Source organism: Carcharhinus amblyrhynchos, chromosome 2 (genome assembly GCF_965287045.1).
Source record: "Carcharhinus amblyrhynchos chromosome 2, sCarAmb.v2.hapA, whole genome shotgun sequence".
In the NCBI taxonomy this organism is placed as follows: Eukaryota; Metazoa; Chordata; class Chondrichthyes; order Carcharhiniformes; family Carcharhinidae; genus Carcharhinus; species Carcharhinus amblyrhynchos.
The window spans coordinates 87,641,405-87,663,152 of NC_137325.1; the positions used below are offsets into that span (position 1 = coordinate 87,641,405).

Genomic DNA, 21,748 nt, shown 5'->3' on the forward strand with positions numbered 1-21,748 from the left:
GAGCTAGGGCAACCTGGCCACATCAGGAATATTCTTTGATGCAAGTGCCCAAGACTATCACAAACACAGTACCTGCTATCATCTCAATATAACACTGCTCGCTTTGAAATAGAAAAGCCACCCCACAACTGAAAAACACCAAGGCCCCTGGCACAGGTGGAATTCCCACTGAAGTATTAAAATGCGGTGGAGAAGCACTCTTGACAAGAATCCACAACCTCCTCATCCTTGTCTGGAAGGAAGGAAGCATGCTGGGAGACCTCAGAGATGCCTTAATTGTGACCAAAGAAATGAGACAAGTCAGACTGTGGAAATTACAAAGGGATTTCCCTATTCTCTCCCATGGGAAAGGTCATCGCGAGAATCCTTCTCCCACTAGCTGAAGATTTCTTCTCTAAGTCTATCTGTACAATGATCCTTGCTGGAGGCTGTTGTACATTTTCAGAGCACTAGTTAGGGGTGCAGTGTTTTGAATGAGTCTCATTCCAATTCTGTTTGTAATATGATTACTCAATGTGTCTCATTGTGGTATTGTTCTGATCTGGCTTGTTTCATGCAATTTGGTGTTCATATTTAATTCAGTCTTGGTTCTGGGCACATGCTGACCATTTCTGTAGGAGTCCATACATCATCGGTTGGATGCTTTACTTGAACACTATCCAATGTTCAAGTTGGGTAATCATTCCCTATATGCATTTCCCTTGTTTTGAGTAAAGTAGCACCTACTTCTGGGAGCACTGGCAACTAACGACTAGGGAGGTTTGTCCAATGAATAGTAATTACTCATTTGGTGCTGCAGCACAATGAAACTTGTACGTTTGGACATACATATTCAGGTCCAATTGTGCCATGCAGAATATGTATGCCCATTCCAAAGTTTCATTGTGCTGCAGCACCAATGAGTAATTACTGTTCAGTGGACAAATCTCCCTAATCATTGCAGAGTTAGCTGGTCCCCCAGTGTAAGCATAGGGTTTACAATGGTACTACTTGTGGCCTGTGGTTTTCACCATAGTCTTGATGATACTATGAAAGGTGTTCACAATATAAAATACCTGAGATGATCAAAGTGAGTGGTTGTAGTGGCACTTGAGTGTAATGGATTCTAAGGATGGAATCAAATAAGCTATTGTATTCAATGAGTTTGGCAGTGAGTGGTTGGATCATTGCTTGCCACTTCTGTGGGTGCATGAATTCCAATATACAAAAAGCAAGGGTGTTTGCAAGTGCAGCAGTATCCGATTTTGCATGTAGGTTACGCAGATTTTGCATTTGTGGGCATATAATCTGGATGGTGGTAAAGGCTCCTGTGGCTATCATCATGGCAGTACATTCTTTGATGTTCACCGTACTTCCATCATAGTGGGTTCACTGTACGTATTGATGTTCTGGAAATTTTATAGTCATCTTAGCTTTTTGCAGCATTTTTAAGCTGGAAACCAGATTTTAGTTTGCAACTCAGTTAAATTTAATTTAGTCCTGAGTTGCACTACCTTTAGAGGCCACTGCCTTACTTGATCATAGGTTACTGCTTCACTGCAGTAATAGTGCCTTGAGCTTTTTCTGATTTCTCCTGGGTTTCTCCTGCCCACAAAACAGTAGTTTCTGGCATGAACAGGAATTGAAGACTTCAAAAATAAAACAGGAATAGAAGCTTTTTCACTGACTGTTAGGATCTATTACTGGATGGAACTTTTTACTAGCTGAGTCTGTGGTGTTTTAATTTCCCCTGACCTCCTGTAAGGATAGTAAGCAGCGATAATGGAGTCAGTCCTGTCTGTGAATTATGCTAGATATTAAACTTTCCAAAGTCAGCTATGTAATTTCTGTTCCTGCTTATATTTTGCAGCAGATAGACTTAAACTGATTAAGCTCTCCCAAATCAAAACAGTCTCTTGCCAGGACCAGATAATGCTGCCTGGAGTCAGGTACAACCTCAGAATGAAAGTCTGGTGTGTAGGATTCCTATGGAGAATCGTACAACAAAAATTGGCAAAATAATAGTGTGGGCTTTTTTTAACATTAAGTTAAGATCATAGATTATATCAAACTAGGAGCTTAAGACACCTGATCTCTATTCCTGCTGCTTATAGACAGAGTGCAAGACATAGGACTAAAAAGTCGCTTCTTGTGACAATGATTGACAGCAAGTTGAGATATCTCACAACACATATTGCACCTACCTTTAGAATTTCAGATCACTTTATTAGGCACAGAACATCTGTGAGGTGACGGATATCCAAGGCCACAAGAACCATTTTGTAGTGCATGGCCAGGTGATTGGAAATCCATTTTTATTTATGATTTTTAACCATTTGTTTCTGTATTTTAAATAATAGAATCAGATCTATGAAATGTACTACTGTATTTTAATACTTACCTCCTATCTGCTCATAGGTGTGGTACAATCAAATGCACTATCACTCAGAACCAGCCAATCTGAACCAGCTCAATAACCTCATTCTCTGGGCCAACCTACCACCAGGCACTGACTGGACACAATACGGTATGATTAATAAAAGCATGCCTGAAGGAATAATGTTGGTAAAATGTGTACATCTCAATTGTGTCTAATTGTATCTATGAACTATTGCTACAGTACAATAGCTTACCTGTTGCAGTACATTATATTTATTGCAACAGTCTGCATTTATATAGTGTCTTTATCATAAAAAGTAATGTGCTAAGGCACTTCATAGTCATGTTAAATAAAACTGAATGCCAAGTTAAGGGAGATATTTGAATGGGTGATTCAAAATTTGGTCAAAGAGGTGAATTTTCTGAAGGGCCTTAAAGGATAGGAAAAGCTGATGGAATGGTTTAGTAAGGGAATTATGTTTAGTAAAGGAATTCCATAGCATGGGACCTAGGCAGCTGAAGGTGCAGCCACCATTGGTGAGTCAAAGGGAGGAGAGGATGCACAAGAACAATGTTCCTGTCAGCTCCCCAAATCACAGAACAATATCTGATGTAACATCTTGTTTGTTGCTAAGTATTTTATCACTTGATTATTGTTGTCCAGGAAGGAAGTTATCTAAAGAATTTAGTCTGTGATGAATGTTTCTCAAGAAATGAACATTTATAAACCACTCAGATTTTTCTTAATGCCTAGGTCTTGAGGTGAATTTTTTTCATGAACCTGAAAATGTTAAGTGATCTTGACCAGGTAGTGTAGGGAGATATGATGGGGAGACTTAAATAGCACATTTATTTCTTCAGCCTTAGATCAACTTAATCTGTAATATTCATCATGGGCCCACCCAGCTGCCTGGTGGAAAAGTGTGGTTTGCTGGGCCTTTCCATTGCTCCAAATGTTTACCTCAACTGAAAAGTAGTTGTACGCAAAAAATGTTTGCATTTCTTTGACAAACTTAAACTGTATTAATGATGAGGTTAATAATGTGCTCACATCCTAATGTCCATCACCATCTGTATTAATTGATACAGGACCCTGCATCCATTTGGTCATTCTGAACTTCTAGTATCTTCCTTTACTAAGCAGTTTGTGGCCAATCTGTTTCATTTACAATGTACACTGGAGTATATTGTACTCCAAGACACAATTGTTTGCCTTGAAGTGACAAGCTCACAATGCAGAGCATAGATATGTGCGGGAGTCGACTATATATCTTACTGACTCAATCAGAATGCCAATAAAACCCCAGAATGGCCTCAGCATCTCTGTTAGAATGTGGAAAAATGTCGAGGCTTCAATACCTGATCACTGCAATCCCTGCTAGAATTATGCATATGTCAATGAAAGTAATGATAGCAACAGGCTTGATTTAATTGTGCAACAGTGAAAATTGGCATTCATCCTGGAATGACGTACTAGCAAGGAATTTAGTCTTTAGGAGAAGGGTGAGGAGAGAATCAAGGAAGAAATAATTCTCCTTTGCTTTGGAAGATACTGAGGATAATTTTGCCCATTTCATTTAGTAAATTCTTTCATGGGATGTGGGTATTGCCCATCCCTAATTGTCCTTGAACTGCCATTTCAGAGGGCATTTAAGGGCCAGTCACATTGGAGTCACATGTAGGCCACACCAGGTAAGTTTGGCAGATTTCCTTCCCTAAAGGACATGAGTGAACTAAATGGATTTTAATGACAATTGACAATAGTTTTGTAGTCAACATTTGACTTTTTAATTCCAGATTTTTACCAAATTCAAATTCCACCATCTGCCCTGGTAGGATTTGAACCTGAATCTCCAGGACATTAGACTAGTCCAGTGACAATGCCAGTATGTCATTGTCTCCCCTGTATTTTATGATCAAGAGGCAAAGATTGATCTGATTCCACCTCTCCACTATTCTTGCTTTGAAACGTTCTCAGGAACGTTTCTGAGCAGCCAAATGCATATCTCCTTTGATGGGAATGATTGGCTGAGGATTCAATCTTTAACCCATTGCTTGCATACTGACTGGTTTTGACCCTGTTGTTTGTCAATGCATCTTCCAATCAGAATGTTTTAATTGTTCAAGTATATCTCATTCATCTGTGAATTTTATGTACATATGTTATTTAATAGGAATTACACTGTACAGCCATCCTTATCGAGGAGCTCTCCCAGATTCTGAGAAAATGTAAGTTGCTTTAAATATTCTACAATGTAATCTGTAGATAAACAATATATGAAACAAAATGTGTTCAGTGCATTCTTATTATGCATTAGCTATATAGAATTAATATTTAAGTGTTGAAGTGAGCTGCTGACTTTGAATGGCACTCACCTGATGAAGGAGCAGTGCTCCAAAAGCTCGTGCTACCAAATAAACCTATTGGACTTTAACCTGATGTTGTGAGGCTTCTTACTATGGAAAAAGCTGTCATTGCCATTGGTGCCCTCAACACCGCTTTTCCTGCCTTTGCTGAGAAAGGAGAAAATCCTGTCTTTTGGTTTTTGTTAATGCCTTGCGTCTGCAGAGTTAGGAGAACTCCCAGCTCTGCAACCCGACTTCTAAAAATGTCTGATTGAATGTCAGATTTTTGATCCAGATGGTGGGCTATATTAGGAACTGGGCCAGGTGACCCCGAACAAGTGTTCATGTGGGTTGGGCAGAAGGCTTGTCTTTGGGCACCAGCATTGTATTGAAGTTAAAAAATCCATTAAACAGCCCTCCAGCACTTATTGTCTTTCACACTCCTTCACCCACCCTGCACATGCCCTGTTCTCCACCCATGCCAACCTGAGCCCCCTATCCAATTCCATGGCTTTTTGCACATCCCTTATGGCTCCTCATACCTCCCTGCCAACCTATGTCCCACTGCTCACCCCCACAACCTCATATCCTCAATGTGAAATTATAGGAACATAGGAGCAGCCATTCTGCCCTTTGAGCCTGTTCCATCATGCAACATAATCCTGGCTGATCATCCACTTCCATGCCTTTTTCCCACACTATTCCCAAATTCCTTTATGTCATTGGTATTTAGAAATATCAATCTCTGCTTTAAACATACTGAATGACTGATCTTCCTCAGCTCACTGGGGTAGAGAATTCCAAAGATTCACAACCCTCTGAGTAAAATATCCTTCTAATGTCAGCCCTAAATGGTTTGCTCCTTATTTTGAAATTGTCTCCTCTGGTTCTAGACAACCCAAACAGGAGAGACATCTCACTTGCATCTACCCTGCCTATCCCTGTACGTATTTTGTAGGTTTCAATGAGATCACACCTCATTCTTTGAAACTCTCAAAATACAGGACCAGTTTCCCAATCTCCCTTCATAATACAGTCCTGTCAACCCAGGAACAAGTCTGGTGAACATTCGTTGCAGTCTCTTTCTGGCAATAATATCCTTCCTAATATAAGAGGACTAAAACTGTAACCAGTACTCTAGTACAGTCCAACCAAGGTCATTGCCCTTCCACGTTTCCCACCTACCTATCCCTCCATACTTCATATATAACCCCAGCTTAATATCACCTCATGCCCTCCACCCTTTTGCTATTATGAGTACCATGCCAACTTGCACGGCATCCACAAATGGCAGACTTCAGGAACCATGCTTAGATTTAAAAAAGGAAGTGCCAAGTCTCTACTGCAAACCCCATTTCCTAAAAATATTTACTGCACTTGCATTCCTTCAACATTTTCAATTATAATAAGGTACATTTCATTCAATTGCATAATCCCTTACAAAAATAACCATTGGCATGCGCAGTACCATTTCAAAGAGTTCATAACTACTTGAAATGTTAGGCACCCTACTGTGATATTGGACAGTTATGAAATCAACGATGAAGCACTTATCCATTAATGGTAGCACTTAAGGCTTATGTCAACAAACAGAGTGGAAAACGAAACTGGAATATTTCAAAGTGACAATGGGCAGTGGTTTTAAATGCTTTGACTGGTTCCTTTGATAGTTCATCTTGATACTTTTGATAGTTGTTTTGACTGTTCCAATGAGTTTCACAGTTCCAATGAGTTTATATACTTTTTATACATTTTATACTTACTTTTAGAAATTTCAATGTGCGTTTTCTTTCTCCAAAGGGACAGCTTACCTCCCCCAGAGCTGTCCTGAGATCATTTCTAAAAGGGTACCCTGATCAAAGAACTCCTCAAATTTCAGATCTGCTTCCACCAGGCCTAATTCAATCATGTTGGGTTTCAGGCTCCTCTCACATTGAAATCACATGGGTGGAGCCAGCTGCTGACCTCTGAGGGTAGCTGCCTCTGTGGAACACATGTGCACAAATCCTGACCCAGGCAAGTTCCAGCTCCTGCAAAAATGGGAGGTGCCTTTTTCAAGGGAGGGACTTCTGGATTCATACTTCCTCCACTATTTTCACCATGATGGAGTGGCTCTCCATCATGGTGAACATGTAGGCTGAATCTTGACTATTTTGGCCCTGATATTTTATATTAATCCAGTGGGTCTCAGAATCAGCTGTTTTATTTGTTGATAATTTATTAATTTGAAGTAAATTGACGTACATGAAACTAGTTTAAATAGTATTGTGTGTAACAGTATGAATAATTTTCATCGTATTTTGTTCTTGAGAATGGAGAATCTTCGCCAGTGTGGAGTGGCATTCTGCATTCTTCTGGGATTCTCTGTTCTAACAGCAAGTATTGGCGGATATGTTGTACAAGACAGAGTTACTGGGCAAAAAAGATTACAGCACATCTCTGGTCTAGGCTGCAGAGTATACTGGATCACAAACTTCCTCTATGATATGGTAGGGATATATGAAGCTTTTCTTTTGATTTGATTTATTATTATCACATGTATTGGGACGCAGAGAAAAGTATTGTTTCTTGCATGCTATGCAGACAAAACAATACTGTTCACGGTGTACATAGGGGAGAAGGAAAGGAGCGAGTTCAGAATATAATGTTACAGTCACAGCTAGGATGTGGAGAAAAATCTGCTTAATATATGGTAGATCCATTTAAAAGTCTGATGGCTGCAGGGAAGAAACTGTTCTTGTGTTGGTTGATATGTGATCCTGAGACCCGTTTTGTATCTTTTTCCAAAGTGGAAGAGAATATATCCTGGGCTGTGTGGATTGCTCTACATTAAACACTATGAATGTTCAAATATTCTTACTTATTCAGCAATTTGTAACAATTCCCTTCAAAATGCTCCCAACTTAGAATAATAATGTTTTGTGTTTACTTAGCAAGAAATTCACCCATTGTAAGATGAGATAAAAGCAGTTTTCTGATCTGAGATGCTTTATTTCTGAAGCATGAGTGTCTAAAATACAGGATGCTGAGCCACAAATAAAATCCATGAGTATGGTTGTCTGAAGCCCATGACTTAGCTGTTGAAAATTTCTCAACACGTTTCTACAATCTGACAAGGGTGACGAACTATATGCCTTGGCCTCTGAGCAGTGCACACACCTGTCCAGTTGGATGACCTGGCTGGTTAAAAGCCATTTTGCTTACTACTCTGGCACTAGTTCGCCATCAGATGCTGGGAAAAGCAGGTCAATATTGTCAAGTGTGAGCAGCCAATGAAGAGCTGCTGTGTGCCACGTGGGAGTGGTAGGCAGTGCAGTAGAGGTAGAGGTGGTGGTGGTGGTGACACAGTATGAAGGGAAAAGGTGGCAAGAAGCAAGATACAATGGGTGATGTTTGCTAATTTCTTTTAAACAATAACAGCTTGCATTTATATAGTGTCTGTAATGCATGAGGCAGCCCAAGAGGCTTGACAAATAACCTAGCTAGGAGAGGTGTAATTAAGAGAGCTGGTTGAAATCTTGGTCAAAAAATGGATCTTGAGATGTTTAAATTAGAGAGATTTTGGAAGGGGTTAGGATTCGGTTAGTAGAAGGCAACATTATCAGTGGTGGAGTAGGGGAAGGGGATATATGCCAGAAAATTAAATCAGAGAAACAGGGGGTAATATTACACCAGAGAATGGAAGCGGCCCAGGGAGAAGAATGCGGATCAGGAAGGTAGGTGCTAGGAAATTGGGAGAAAGTTGGTGAGGAGAGGAATTGTGGATAATTTGAGAATGAAGTTTGGTATTGACTGTTACAGCAGAGTTTGGAGCAAATTGAAGTTTATTGAGGGTTGAAAATAAGAAGCGACCATGGACCATTTCAATTGTCAAATCTTGAGGTAACAATGCCTGTTAGAGTGCATCAGAGCCAGAGAGTTAAAGAGATGGATGATCTTCATTATGTATATGTTAAAGCATAGTTCATGACTGGACAGGATAACAAGATTCTAAATGGTTTATTTCAGCTTGAAAGAGGGGATGTCATAAATAGAATCATCTAATAACGATATCCCAGGCCTGTGAAAATGCTGGATTGTTTTTTCTTTCTCATCAATTAATCTTTGTTTTTATTTCTAGGTCCATTATCTGATCTCGGTGGTTTTGTGCATCTGTATCTTTGCTGCTTTCCAGTTTTCAGCATTCACTTATAATCAGAACCTTGGAGCTACAGCCCTGCTGCTGATCTTATTTGGGTAAGAACTGAGAAATGTGGTATCTCATCAAACTGAAAATTAAAAAGGACTTCATAATGTGGCATTGAGTCATGTACACCAACAAAATTCTAGATTTATTCCCTGATCTTCACTGAGTTATTTGATCTCAGCTGAGAAAGTGGTAAACACATTACAGATGGCCTCAGTGTTTAAAGGCTGGAAGAGATCCCCTAGTCTCTCCCCAGCCCACCCAGAACTGGCAGGAGTGCAGAAGTTCTTTGGTTCAATGGAAATGCAAAGCCCTGAATTTAAGAAGAGAAGAGAAAAACATAGAAATTGTTTTCTGCAGTATGTCTGGTGCTGGATGTCCAGATATCCTAATATATGGAGCTAATGCATATGATATGCATTACATTCATCCTGCCCTGGATCGAGGATAACGCTAAATCGTAAAGTCTGCCTGACCAATTGACCACCAGCCAACTGTAAAAGCAGATGGACCACATAAAATTGCATTCAATCATCTCCTTAATAGGTCGAACTGATTGTTGCCAAGTGCACTCCTGACTCTCGTGTAGCCCATCATCCAAAATATTGCTGGGATATGCACCTGTCCATAAAATTCTGTCCCTGGTTTCTACGCAACAGTGTTTGACTTCTCCGCTGAACACAAAGGTAACCAGTAGCATAAGGAAGATTCCAGCGTCATGAGACCTGCTCAGCTACAAGCTACAATCATTCAGTGGATGAGGTGAATGCACCAGATGTACATGCTGCTCACCCTGTTATGCTCCCTGTGTCCAAAAATGTATGTATATCTATTTCTAGCCCCACTTGTGTGTCCTAATCTTCTGCACAAGTAACAATATTACTTAGAGGTCATTGGTACCCGTGAAAAGTGCCCATATGAACCTGTGCACTCCATTGAATCACCCCTCAATATGAACAAACCTCACTTAGTGGTATTTGTGCTGCCTCTGAAACAGCTGTTAACGGGTTCAAGATTCATTCTGGGGACTCGAGCACATTATCTAGGCTGACCTTCAGCGCAATACTGAGCGAATGAATGCTGCATGAGCAAAGTCTTTTGGATGAGGTGCTAAACGTTTTATCGAAAGAGAAGAATTCCCAGAACATTTCTCAAAGAAGAGTAGAGGAGTCCTCCCGGTGTCCTGCCAAGTATTTAACCCTCAACCAACATCACTAGAATGGTTTATCTACTCCTGTAGCTCATTGCTGTTTGTGGAATCTCATTGTGAGCGAATTGTCTACTGCATTTCCCTGTGTTATCACTGTTCCTATACTTAAAACATATCTGATGGTCCTATGGTTATAGAAGCCATAATACAAACCTGTTCTCTTTCTAAACTGAGATTGCACAAAGTCAGCTGCTTTCTCAGACACTTTATCGTTCAAGTAGAATAGTTTTAAAATATTGTTTTTATTCACAACCAATAGAAAAGTTTGCCCATTTTTGTCAGATGAATAAAGAAATCATGACCACCAAGAAAGTAATCAATTAATAGCCAATAGCTTTAGTGATAAAAAGCAAACTTTTATATGACCAATGAATTCTTTAATATAACATTTGCTCATTTATCTGTGCATTCCGGCAGTACCTCATTGCTATTTTGCAATGCTTTGTACATGTCTCAGCTGTAACTCTTACAATAAATTCTTCTGGTCAAGATAAGAAAAAAAAGACTTTGTAAACTCTGCTTCAGGAAATGAGCCTTGATAGAAGTGAATGCAGACCTATTTTGTAAGCCAGGCTCACGTGTAGATAGACTTTGTAACGGGAGTAAAGCCTCGTAGCATCTGGCCTAGTTATTCTTCTGGTAATCGCTCTATTATTACATTAGCCAATCACAGTGATTCTTCTGCATTTCCACTTTGACAGGAGGGAGGCGACAAATCAGGAATGGCTCACTGGTCAATCGGGCAGAATTGGAGCACACCTAAATGCCAATGATTTGGACAGTCAATTGCCTGATTTGATATTTTAATGTGCCTTCCTTTGTAAATTCCTTCTGGCGGGGATACCTCATGGCCTCCACACCCCAATCCAATCCTAGCCCCAACATTTCCAGCCAGAATTTCCAATCTCTTTAGTGGGATCAACAGTGGAAGAATGGCTGGCATATTTCAGCACAAGTATCGGGATGTGCTACCCTGTGGGTTTTCAGAGCCCATGTGATTTTTGGTATTCTGAACCTCAAAGGTACATTGGACAGAAAGAAACAAGACATTAAAAGGATTTCAGGAGGGTCAAAGTATAAATGATCTGTGAATAATAATTTCATTAGCATGCAATTACAAAGAGTTGGATTTATATTACTTGCTCATCTGTCTTGTTTTTCTATCTTCCAGTTTTGCCTCAATACCCTGGATGTATATTCTGTCAAGGTTCTTCTCTAGTTCAGATGCAGCTTTTATCACATATGTCTCAATTAACTTGGTGCTGGGTCTCTGCACTATCCTCGCAGCCTATCTTCCTCGTTTCCTGGCACTATTATCCAACCAAGAGGTAGGCAACCCTGAAATAATCCTGAAATTTTACGATATTGGTAAACTTATGTTAGACTGAATTGAATCAGACAATTTTTTTAAAGAACCAAAGTAAGGAATTCTTTACATCTCAACCTAACCTCTAACAATACCAGCCTTGAATTTAGCTCTTGATTATGAGGATCTGTCTGGAAAAGCATCAGAGTTGTTTTTAAGGAGAATACAAAAAGAAAACTATAGAATATTTAGAAGTTCAGGCTTGAGCCTGGACTGGGACAAACCTGGAAAGGTGCAATAGTGCAGCACTAACTAAAACTGAACACAAGCAAACATTATCAGCCTAATAAATTGATGAAATATCTTCCATTAAGCTCATCAATAACAGGGAAATGTGACACTAAGAACATGACATACAAGATGGGTTAAGATGTTTTTATATTTTTCTGATTCCACCCTTCTGGAACATCAATCTTAATTTTCTTGTTGGAGATTCTGGGGGCGATTCTCCCAAAAAATCCTAAGTATCAAATTCATGGGTAAACTGGAGTACTCGCACTGGTTTTTTCAGTGGAAGTATGCCACGTACCCTTGGCGATGCCCTGCCCTATGTCTGGGCAGTGCCAAGGTTCCCCCTGGGCATGGGCACTTTAGGGGCAAGGACTGGCACTGCCAGGAAGCCAATGCCCAGGGGACATCACCCCCCCACTGCCCGACTCTCTAGGGGGCCCCAATTGCATCTCCCCTTCACTCCAGCGCGATCATCCCGATAGTCCACAAAAGTGGGGATCTACTGTAAACCCCACGAGAGTGAAACTCAAGAGAATTCAGTCCTGGGCCTGCTAATCACATTAAAATGACATTAAAAATAGATGCTAATAACTTACCTGGGGTTTCCGCTGATTTCCAGCATGGATTTGACAGCGCCAGAAATCCGGCGTTGCGAGATGCACATGCGGCAGGAACACGTGCACAAATTCTGCGTATGCCCGATGTGAGATTCTCCCACCACACTGCTAGAAATCTAGCTTGGTGGTGTGGGAGAATTGTCTCCCTACAACTATTTAATCGGCTCAACGTAGAGAGCAGAGTGTTAAATTCCAAGGGCATAAAGATTTAATGAAAGTCAGCAATCAATGTAAAAATAATTGAGGTATGGATGCTGATCAGAGGGTGACTACAATTAAAGTAAGTTTGGGAATAGACTAACTAATGCATATGTTGTCAAAACAAACATTTTCATTTGAGAATTGACATCCGTTTCTTTTCCCTCTCCTTCAGCATTTATTGCAAATTTACAGTACACTTCGCTGGGTCTTCATCATTTTCCCACAGTTCTGCCTGTCCTTTGGGTTAATAGAACTGTCCTACAATCAGCTGAAATTTGACCTCACCCAGGGTTTTGGTGTTGACTCCTATGTGAGTCCATTCAAGATGGAATTCCTTGGCTGGGTCTTTGTGGCAATAACCCTTGAAGGATGCCTCTTTATTGCTATCCGTCTCGTGTTTCAAGGAAGGTTGCTACACAATCTCGGGTAAGATGGTTCTTTTGGTCCTTTCATATTTTTTAGCAAGACGCTTACAAAAAATAGAAACCTGCAAGTTGCAAACCTAAGGGATAAGAATTTGTAGAATTAAGTTTGACATTTGTTTTATTAGGCTTGCTCTCTTATAAGAACATAAGAACTAGGAGCAGGAATGGCCTATTTGGCCCCTTGAGCCTGCTTTGCTATTCAATAAGATCATGGCTGATCTTTTCACGGACTCAATTCCACTCACCTGCCCAATTACCACAACCCTTAATTCCTTTACCATTATCCGACTCAACCATCTATTGAACCTATTCTGTTGAGGCTTTTATCCTGTTTATTTCAGCTTGAATAACAAATTGGCTGGAACTCTACCACCTCACCTGCCATGGAATTGAAATTGGCGCGGGTCTGACAACAGAAATGTCCATTGACCTTGGGCCAGAATTTCTGGTCTCGCCTAGGCGGGGCCGAAAAATCCCATCCATTATGTCTAAATTCTCTAAAAAAAACTAGTCAAGCTTTTTAATTTAGGCTTAAATTTCCACTGCTAACATTCAGTCATTGCAGATAAACCTTTCCCAGCTGCAACAATGTAGGAAATACACAGACAGAAATATATATTTATAGGCTTGCTTGCAGGTTTGCAATCAACACTGGGTGGAATCTGACCATATTTTTTCAAAGTGTCTTGCTTTGACTGAAAACTGACGTGTAGCTCTCCAGCTATGCTGCCAAGGTTTTAGTCCAGGTCTTGAGCCTATTTATATAAAAAAAGGAGTGGGCTGGGTCTATGCCAGTCTGATGGGGTGGGGCCTGATAGAGCCGGTAAGGCTGGCTCCATAGAAATCAGGGTGCCATCTTTAAAGGGCACTTCGATTGACACTGAAGTTCAACCCCCCATCCTCCACCACACAGATATGGGATGACTCACATTGGGGAAGTTTGGATATTCAGTGAAGGGAAATTGTGTGGCAGGTTGGCTGGGTAATTACATTGAAATTTATTAAATTAAAAAAAACAGTAAAACAAGGCTCTCGTGAACCTCCTTATGTTGCCGTGAGGGGTGTGGACAATTGGGAAACATGATCTTGCCTGTGAGAATAGTGTTTCCTGATTTTCATTGTATTTTCTGTCCCCATGGCCATTCTCTCTCTGACAGTGAATGCAGGCTGAAGGTCGCCTCCACTCTGTCTGATCATGTAGCTAACAAAACTAGGTAAGGGCAACCAATTGGTGCTAGTATGCTAATTAGCGTCTTGCCTCTCCAGGGACTTGAATGTCAGGTTACGATTGGGAGGTGATGTGATTGAGTTATTGAAGATCCTGAGGGGACCTGACAGGGTGGATGCTGAAAAGATGTTTCCCCTTGTGGGAGAGACTACAGCAAGTTTATAAATCAGTGGTCTCCCATTTAAGACAGAGATGAGAGGAAGTTTTTTTCCTGCGTGCGTCATGAATCTTTGCAACTCTACTTTCCAGACAGCAATGGAGGCAGTGTCATTATATTTAAGACAAGAGGTAGATAGATTCTTAAGTAATAAGCTAGTCAAAAGTTATCAAGGGTTAAGTAGAATGTGGAGTTGAGGCCCCAATTAAATTAGCCATGATCTTATTGAATGGCAGAAGAGGCAGAAGGCTTATCCCTGCACCTAATTCATATGTTCGTCTGTACTTTTGTATATGTGGATCGAAAGACAGCCTATGGCTCTTAAAGGGAGTCAATGTTAATGAAAAATGAATGAAGTGGTCATTTCTATGAATATTGCATGTGACCCACAATAAAGGTACTTCAGATGACAGTACCAACAGCTTTGCTGGCATCTCAGACTGTTGCCATCATCTCTTGTGTTCCTTCAGTCTTTCTATCCATGAAGGAAAACACACACTGGATGATTGATGTGGATTTCCAGAACATGACTACATTCCTTTATTCTCACACGTGGCAATGTGAGTGTTGAGACACAGCTCCATGATGGTCACATTGGCTCCTTATGAGTAGTTAATGCTGTCTTCTTTGAGCACACTTGCACTCTGTCAACCTCTGACCCAATGTCTTTGATAGTTTCAAACAGTCAGCTGGCTCAGATTGCTTTGGCCAAGGCTGAGACTCAGCAATCTGCTCAGAGCCAGAGTTATTCAATATCACCAACAAAAGCAATCTCAAATATTCTTAGTGAATGATGTGCATCCTTCCATTTCCCAGGCTGCTACGATTAGGGAATCATCTTGTCGGAGCTATAGAATAGGAAAGAGAGCACAGACAGCAGTAACAAGGAGACTCAGATAATTTCTAATAACCGTCAAGAGAAGGAAAATTAGTTGTTGAATCCACATATCACGATGTGAAGTAGAGAGACTTTGTTTGGTAGATATGTTGACCCTCATATCCTTAGTATTGTAGGAGGAAGATCCATGAGGTAATATTGTCAGAGGACATTCAGAGGAAGGTGAAAATGGTGGGATTGAAAGTGTGGTGCTGGTTGATAACTTGGTTTGGAGAATTCCTTACATTTTTGTAGGTGACAGCACTGCTTATGCTTGGACTTATCCATTGTTTTCTCCTCTTTGCTTTCCCCTTCTGCACTGCTTCCTCTCACAACAATTTCACCCTCCTAAGTAGCATAATTGTGTAGTATGCAAAAAATCCATACAAATCTGGGGACAACTCAGGGTGATGCAGAACTGAGCTGTATTGAGCAAAACATTTGGATCTTTGCTTTAGGATGCCTACAGTTTGCTCATTGTATGTGCATATCTTCAATGATTTGTGCAATATACTGCTAGTCCCCTATTCCTGTGCCCCCTTCAGAATTGTACCTTTTGTTTTACATCAGCTCGCTCCTTTCCTCTTAGAAAAATAAATCATTTCATACTTCTCTGCAATAAATTTCATTTGCCACTTGTCCGCCCCCTCCACCAACCTGTCACGTCTTTTTGAAGTTGAACATTTTCCTTCTTACAATTCACAATATCTCCAAGTTTAATCCTTCTCAAATTTTTGCCAATAGGCATAAGTCTAAGTCATTTAATATATATCAAGAAAGACAAGGGATCGACAGCAACACCTAGGGAAACCAATACAAACCTTTCTCCAATCTGAAAACTAGCCATTCACCACTACTCTTGATTTCTGTCACTCAGCCAATTGCATCCATGCTGCTTCTGTTTCTTCTATCCCATTAATCCTACTTTTGCTCATAAGTCTGTTTTGTGGCACATTATCAAATGCATATCATATCAACTCTCGCTGTCTGTTACCTCACCGCAAAACTCAAGCAAGTTAATTAACCATGATTTGCTTTTAACGCATTCATGCTTAATTAACATGCACTTTCCTAAAGGACTGTTATTTTTGCCTCAAATATCTTTTCTGAAAGTTTTCCAACCACCAAGAATAAACTGACTGGCCTGTAGTTGCTGGGACTTGTCATCAAACCCCTTTTTGAACAATTAATGTTGTTTTAAGTAAAGAAAGTTTGAGTACATGTAGATTGGTTTAAAATATAACGTGTAAAATATGAAGGACGTTCTTTAATTTTGCAGCTACAAGGATTCGCTGCCTGATATAGCCAGCAATGATGAGGATGAAGATGTGAGAGTGGAACGTGACCGGGTTTTGAATGGAGGAGCACATAATGACATTTTACAGATTCAAAACCTAAAGAAATGCTACCAGATGCTAAACAAGAAAGTTAATGCTGTAAAAGGAGTCACTGTAGGGGTACCTACAGGAGAGGTACCAATAAATATTACTTTTTATTGGAATTGTTTTGTTCCAGGAACATTGTTGAGAAGCTACAATATAATTCAGTTTTAAAAAAAACAAAAAATGTTGGAAATACTCAGCAGGTGTACCTATGGAAGAGAAGCAGAGGCAATGGGCAGATATTTATTGTTGTATTCGGGACTCGCATCAGGTCAAATGGGAGTTCTGAGCCTGCACTTGCCAGGAATCAGACTAGTTGCTCTATTCACCCAAGGCAGCCTCCTGTATGGCTGTTTCTGTCCTTACTATCCTGTTAGGGATAGTGGATGACTCCGAATGATACTAGAAGAGCCAAAGCTGCTCTGGAGCCTTGGTAGTCCCACTAGGAGAGGTGGACATTACTGAGGCAGGTCTGAATATGTGAGGGCATCTCAATATGGAGGCCCATTTGGAGGGATAAGACTAGTGAAAGATTCTGGAAGAGGGATGCTATCAAGACTAACAGAACAGAAGCAAAAACCCACCAGGAGGATTGTTGCAATCATGTGGCAACGTTTCCCCCTGCAGCCTTTGGTTCTGATAACCTCTCCCAGCTATCGACAGCCCCTTCCATTAGGCTGTCGGTCATCTCATGGGTCAGGAGAGAATACTCTGCTATTGACACAATGCCAGTGAGTCCAAAACATCAATGCTAATTGGGGTCTGAATTATTAAAACTGGCTTCCTGGTCACCAATCCACCTCTCAAACTGCCCCCTAGGAACCTTCCTGAGAGTGGGAGAGCCACCCCAGCAAGGTTCCCCCTTTCTCCCAAATTTGCTATTTTCAAATTGTCTTTTCACCTAGCCCCCTGGCTCCTTGTTTGATCTTTAATCACATTTGGAGAAATTGATCTATTAGCAGTCCATACATGTAGAGAAGATTTTCTAATGTATAGTGGAAAATGGTGCTGGGGACTTTCATATCATACACGCTATTTCTCTGCTGGATGTCCTTTTGTATGTCCCAAAATTTCAAGAATGTAACAAGAATTGTTTCCTGAAATCTTCCACTGATAAATGTGATCTAAACATTTCAAGTTGTGTAAAGATGAAAACATTTGAGCTGGCAACCAGGAACCCATGGAGTCTTGACCCTGGAGGAGACATTGCTATAAGTTGCAACCTGAATATAGTTCCATTAAGGATGAACATACAAAGTTCAGTAGAATTATGCACACGCACCATCATTATTTGCTCCTGAACTCAATGTAACAATACTTCTCCATTTTAAATTCTAGCAATTCTTTTTTTTCCAAAGTGTTTTGGACTTCTCGGTGTGAACGGGGCTGGAAAAACTACGACATTCAAGATGCTGACAGGAGACATAGGACCATCTTCAGGTTGTGCAATTATCAAGACCGCTGCAGGGTAATTAAATAGCCTATCATTCTCTGGGTCTGGCATCTTCAAACTTTACAATTAGATTGTTCACTAAATCTTTTATGTTCCATATGATTTGTGTAACTAAAGCTTTCACTAATGATTAATTTTGTCAGTGTAAAATTGTAACCAACAACTACATTTTTGTTTAAAAAAAAATACTTTATCCATTTTATTCCTTTATAATTAGTTTCCTGTTACTATTTCTGAAGCTTTCCATTGTTGATCCATTTACCTTCCTTACTCAGAATACAGTGTATTAGCACATTGTCATCCTCAATCTCTATTGTTCACCCAACTACTGTGTCAAAAAATGCTCTCACCAAGATTCTTGAACTCCTTTCCTCCTTCAGCCTCTGCACTGACTGTTTGTTTTACTATTCCATGATTTCAACCTCTATCTTAACCCATTTTTGCTGAGTTCACTGGCCTCCTTTTCTCTTCTCCACCACCAATCCCACCATCCCCCCCCCACCCCCCTGCCCCCCCACTGCCACCCCACCATCCCTGCCTCCCCACAATGAAAACTACAAACTTGTATTTATAGCCACCCCTTGGCCTTGTCATTTACCATGTCCTTGCAACACAGGCCTATTAATTACAGATACGGTCATTTCTAATCACTTCCTTCCATCATTCTATAGCTACAACTACTTCCATGTCCAAATCCTGCTGCACCTTCATCTTGGCCCCAGCAAAAGCATTATTCTCTCCCCCTGGCTATTTCCCCAGTACAACCCTCATTTCTGCTCCCTTGACTCCATGGTGAAAAACTGACATGCCCTATTGCATTCTTCATTCAACCTAGGATGAACCCGTGGATTGAAAATAATGATAAGTGGGGCATATGTCAGGTCATGATGTTACAGATTGTTGTTGTGTACAATTCTGCTGTTAGTGATGGTCATACCCCGTTTTGACCTCTTCAAAGCCTATCCCATTGAATACGGTGGCAGTGCCACACAATAAAATGAGAGTGGAGAAAGGGCTTTGTCTCCATAAGGACTGTGCAATGATTACTCTTGCCAATGCATCTACAGCAAGTAGATTGCTGAGGATGAGGTCAGGTAGGTTTTTCCTTCTTGTTAGTTCCCTCGGCATCTGCTGCACACTCAGCCTGGCAGCTATGTTCTTCAAGACTTGGCCAACTCCATGACTGGTGGTGATACCAAGCCATTCTTGGTGATGAATATTGAAGTCTCACACCTAGAATATAGTCTATGCCTTTGCTACCCTCAGAGTTTCTTCCAGTTGGTGTTCAACATATAGTGACTCAGATTCATCAGCCCGGTAGGGGAGTGCTGAACCTAATACCATGAGACTTCCGGATCAATATTGAGAACTTGCAGAGCAACTTCCTCCTGACTATATATCACTGTTTCCCACTCCACCCCCCCACCCCCACCTCTGGTAGGTATGTCCAGCTGATGGGACAGGATATACCCAGACAAGGTGTTTTGGAAAGTATGTAAAGTATGATTTGATGAGTATGACTATGTCAGGCTTTTTTTGTGATGAGTCTATTGGACAGCTCTCCCAATTTTGATACAAGCCCCCAGACATTAGAAAGGATGACATTGCAGAATCGACATGTTGGTAGCGCTGGGTCCTTGTTTTATTGCCTTGGTCAATGTTGGGTGGTCCATCTAACTTCATTCCTTTCCGACTTTGTAGTGGTTTTTTTTACAGCTGAGTGACTTGCTAGACTGTTTCAGAGGGCATTTAAAATTACCCTCATGGCTGTGGTTTGGAGTCACACGTAGGTCAGAACAAGTAAGGATGGCAGATTTCCTCCCCTTGTGGGAAGATGGGTCTTTATTACAATTAATGATGGTTCCATGGTCATCATTACTGAGATGAGCTTTTTAATTCCAGATTTATTAAATGAATGCCACCAGCTGCTGCGGCAGATTTGAGCCTGTGACCGTAGGCCATTGAACTAAGCCATTACCAATCAGCGACATTGGCATTACGCTACAGCCTCCTCTCACTTGGAAATTCTAATGATAGTCAGAAGTGTTCTGAGTTTGGGATTAAGCTATATTTCTGGCACAGAATACATACAGCTTTATTTTGCACCTGGCTAGCTGACACGTCTGATCTGGTACAGCTTCATGGTTTAGTGATCTATTCCTTTTCATAGCACTGACACCTACAAAGATGTGCATTTACTTCCCAAAACAACGTATAATGCCTGAGGCTGTTCTAATTCAGCTGTCAATCTTTCTCCAAATCCAAATAAGATAGGAAGCTGTATGACAGGATAGCTGTGGCTTTTTTCTTCCTTTCGCTAAGATTTACTTTGTTTCTTGATTAGGGTCGAGGACAGCGTATCTATTTGGGAAAGTGCATATGCAATTTAACGTGCAACTTATGACTGTTACCATTGTCACTACAAGATTAGTTTTTTCCTCTTTTCATTGCAAAATGCAAATAGACTTACTGACTTTTACTTTGGCAATGGTGTATGTGTGTGTTGTTTATAAAACATGCTTGGGTTTTGGGCACTCATCCTATTAATCAATTCTGAGCGTACGATGCATTTTACCGTGTGCAATGTATTCAGTGTGGGTATGTTCACTGTTTTATAACCAGGTCTGATCGAGACATCATAAATACAGATATTGATGGAAATCTAATTGGATACTGTCCCCAGTATGATGCCTTAGATGATCTCTTGACTGGCTGGGAGCACATGTACTACTATTCGAGAATCCGTGGAGTACCCGAGGATATGATCAAGAAAGTGAGTAACAGTAAATTATTCTATATTTGTAGAATTCATGGCCACATAGCCTGTTTATATGCTGTGTATTCAGCAGGGCTATCCACTCAAATAAAATTTCACAGCTCTTCCCTGCTCTTAAGTATGCTCATGCACTTCATAATGAAACCATGAGGGTACTGGAAATGAACATCAATATCCTCCATCCCACTTTTGTATCCAAATTATACCAACTGCAATGAGTTTGCAGAACTGTGCTTGCTGTCATGAATTGCTGCAGTATTGACTGAAGTAGCATTGAACTTGTTACAATTATGTCCATATTCACTGACGGCATTTACATATATTCATGCAAGATGCAGTGATCAAACTGCAAAACATATCCAGATAGAGAAGCAAATAGTGCAGATTTGTTGAAGGGCTGATGAGACGGCTTCTGGGGAGAGGGGAGCATAGTGAAACATTTATTTTGTGACACCAGCCTTGGATCATGCTCTTTCCTGGCCAGTCCTTCTGTCAGTGGATCTCCTGGTCAGTCTTGTCAATGCATTTCCTGCATCCATTTTGTTAAATTCAAGAATACTACAATCTATATTGATGTTGTTTTCAGTGCCACTTAGCTGCTCGTCCATTGGCATTTTTGCTTATGTCTACATGAACTACATTATGAAATTAAAGCAGTGAAGTTGATTTGCACAATGATAGTGGAAATGTGGAAACCTATTGCTTTAATTGCTATTTATTCTTTGTGTGAAGAAATATGAGAGGATTACTGTTAAATAGGCAGCTGTAAGATGTGGGGATCAAACTGTTTAAGTGTCTCTATTTCATGGTCCTGACATGCATGGACAATTTAAGTGTGTGGGTTTTATGCAGCAGTATGAAATTTAACCTGTATTTTACTGTGGAGGCAGAATTATATGCCAAAGTGATGCAAGTTAATTTAACTGTAAAGAAAT

General features: G+C 40.5%; 1 protein-coding gene across 1 annotated transcript in view; it reads left to right on the forward strand.

Moving 5' to 3' along the window:
* LOC145356289 (ATP-binding cassette sub-family A member 13-like) overlaps positions 1 to 21,748 on the forward strand; it is a 274,002-nt gene that overhangs the window by 233,115 nt on the left and 19,139 nt on the right. Inside the window, exons 47-55 of the mRNA XM_080208858.1 lie at positions 2,398 to 2,506; positions 4,533 to 4,587; positions 7,016 to 7,193; positions 8,825 to 8,940; positions 11,272 to 11,428; positions 12,688 to 12,941; positions 16,482 to 16,674; positions 17,943 to 18,052; positions 20,660 to 20,810. Of these exons, the coding sequence (XP_080064984.1) occupies positions 2,398 to 2,506; positions 4,533 to 4,587; positions 7,016 to 7,193; positions 8,825 to 8,940; positions 11,272 to 11,428; positions 12,688 to 12,941; positions 16,482 to 16,674; positions 17,943 to 18,052; positions 20,660 to 20,810 (1,323 nt within the window). The remainder of the gene's footprint in view (positions 1 to 2,397; positions 2,507 to 4,532; positions 4,588 to 7,015; positions 7,194 to 8,824; positions 8,941 to 11,271; positions 11,429 to 12,687; positions 12,942 to 16,481; positions 16,675 to 17,942; positions 18,053 to 20,659; positions 20,811 to 21,748) is intronic.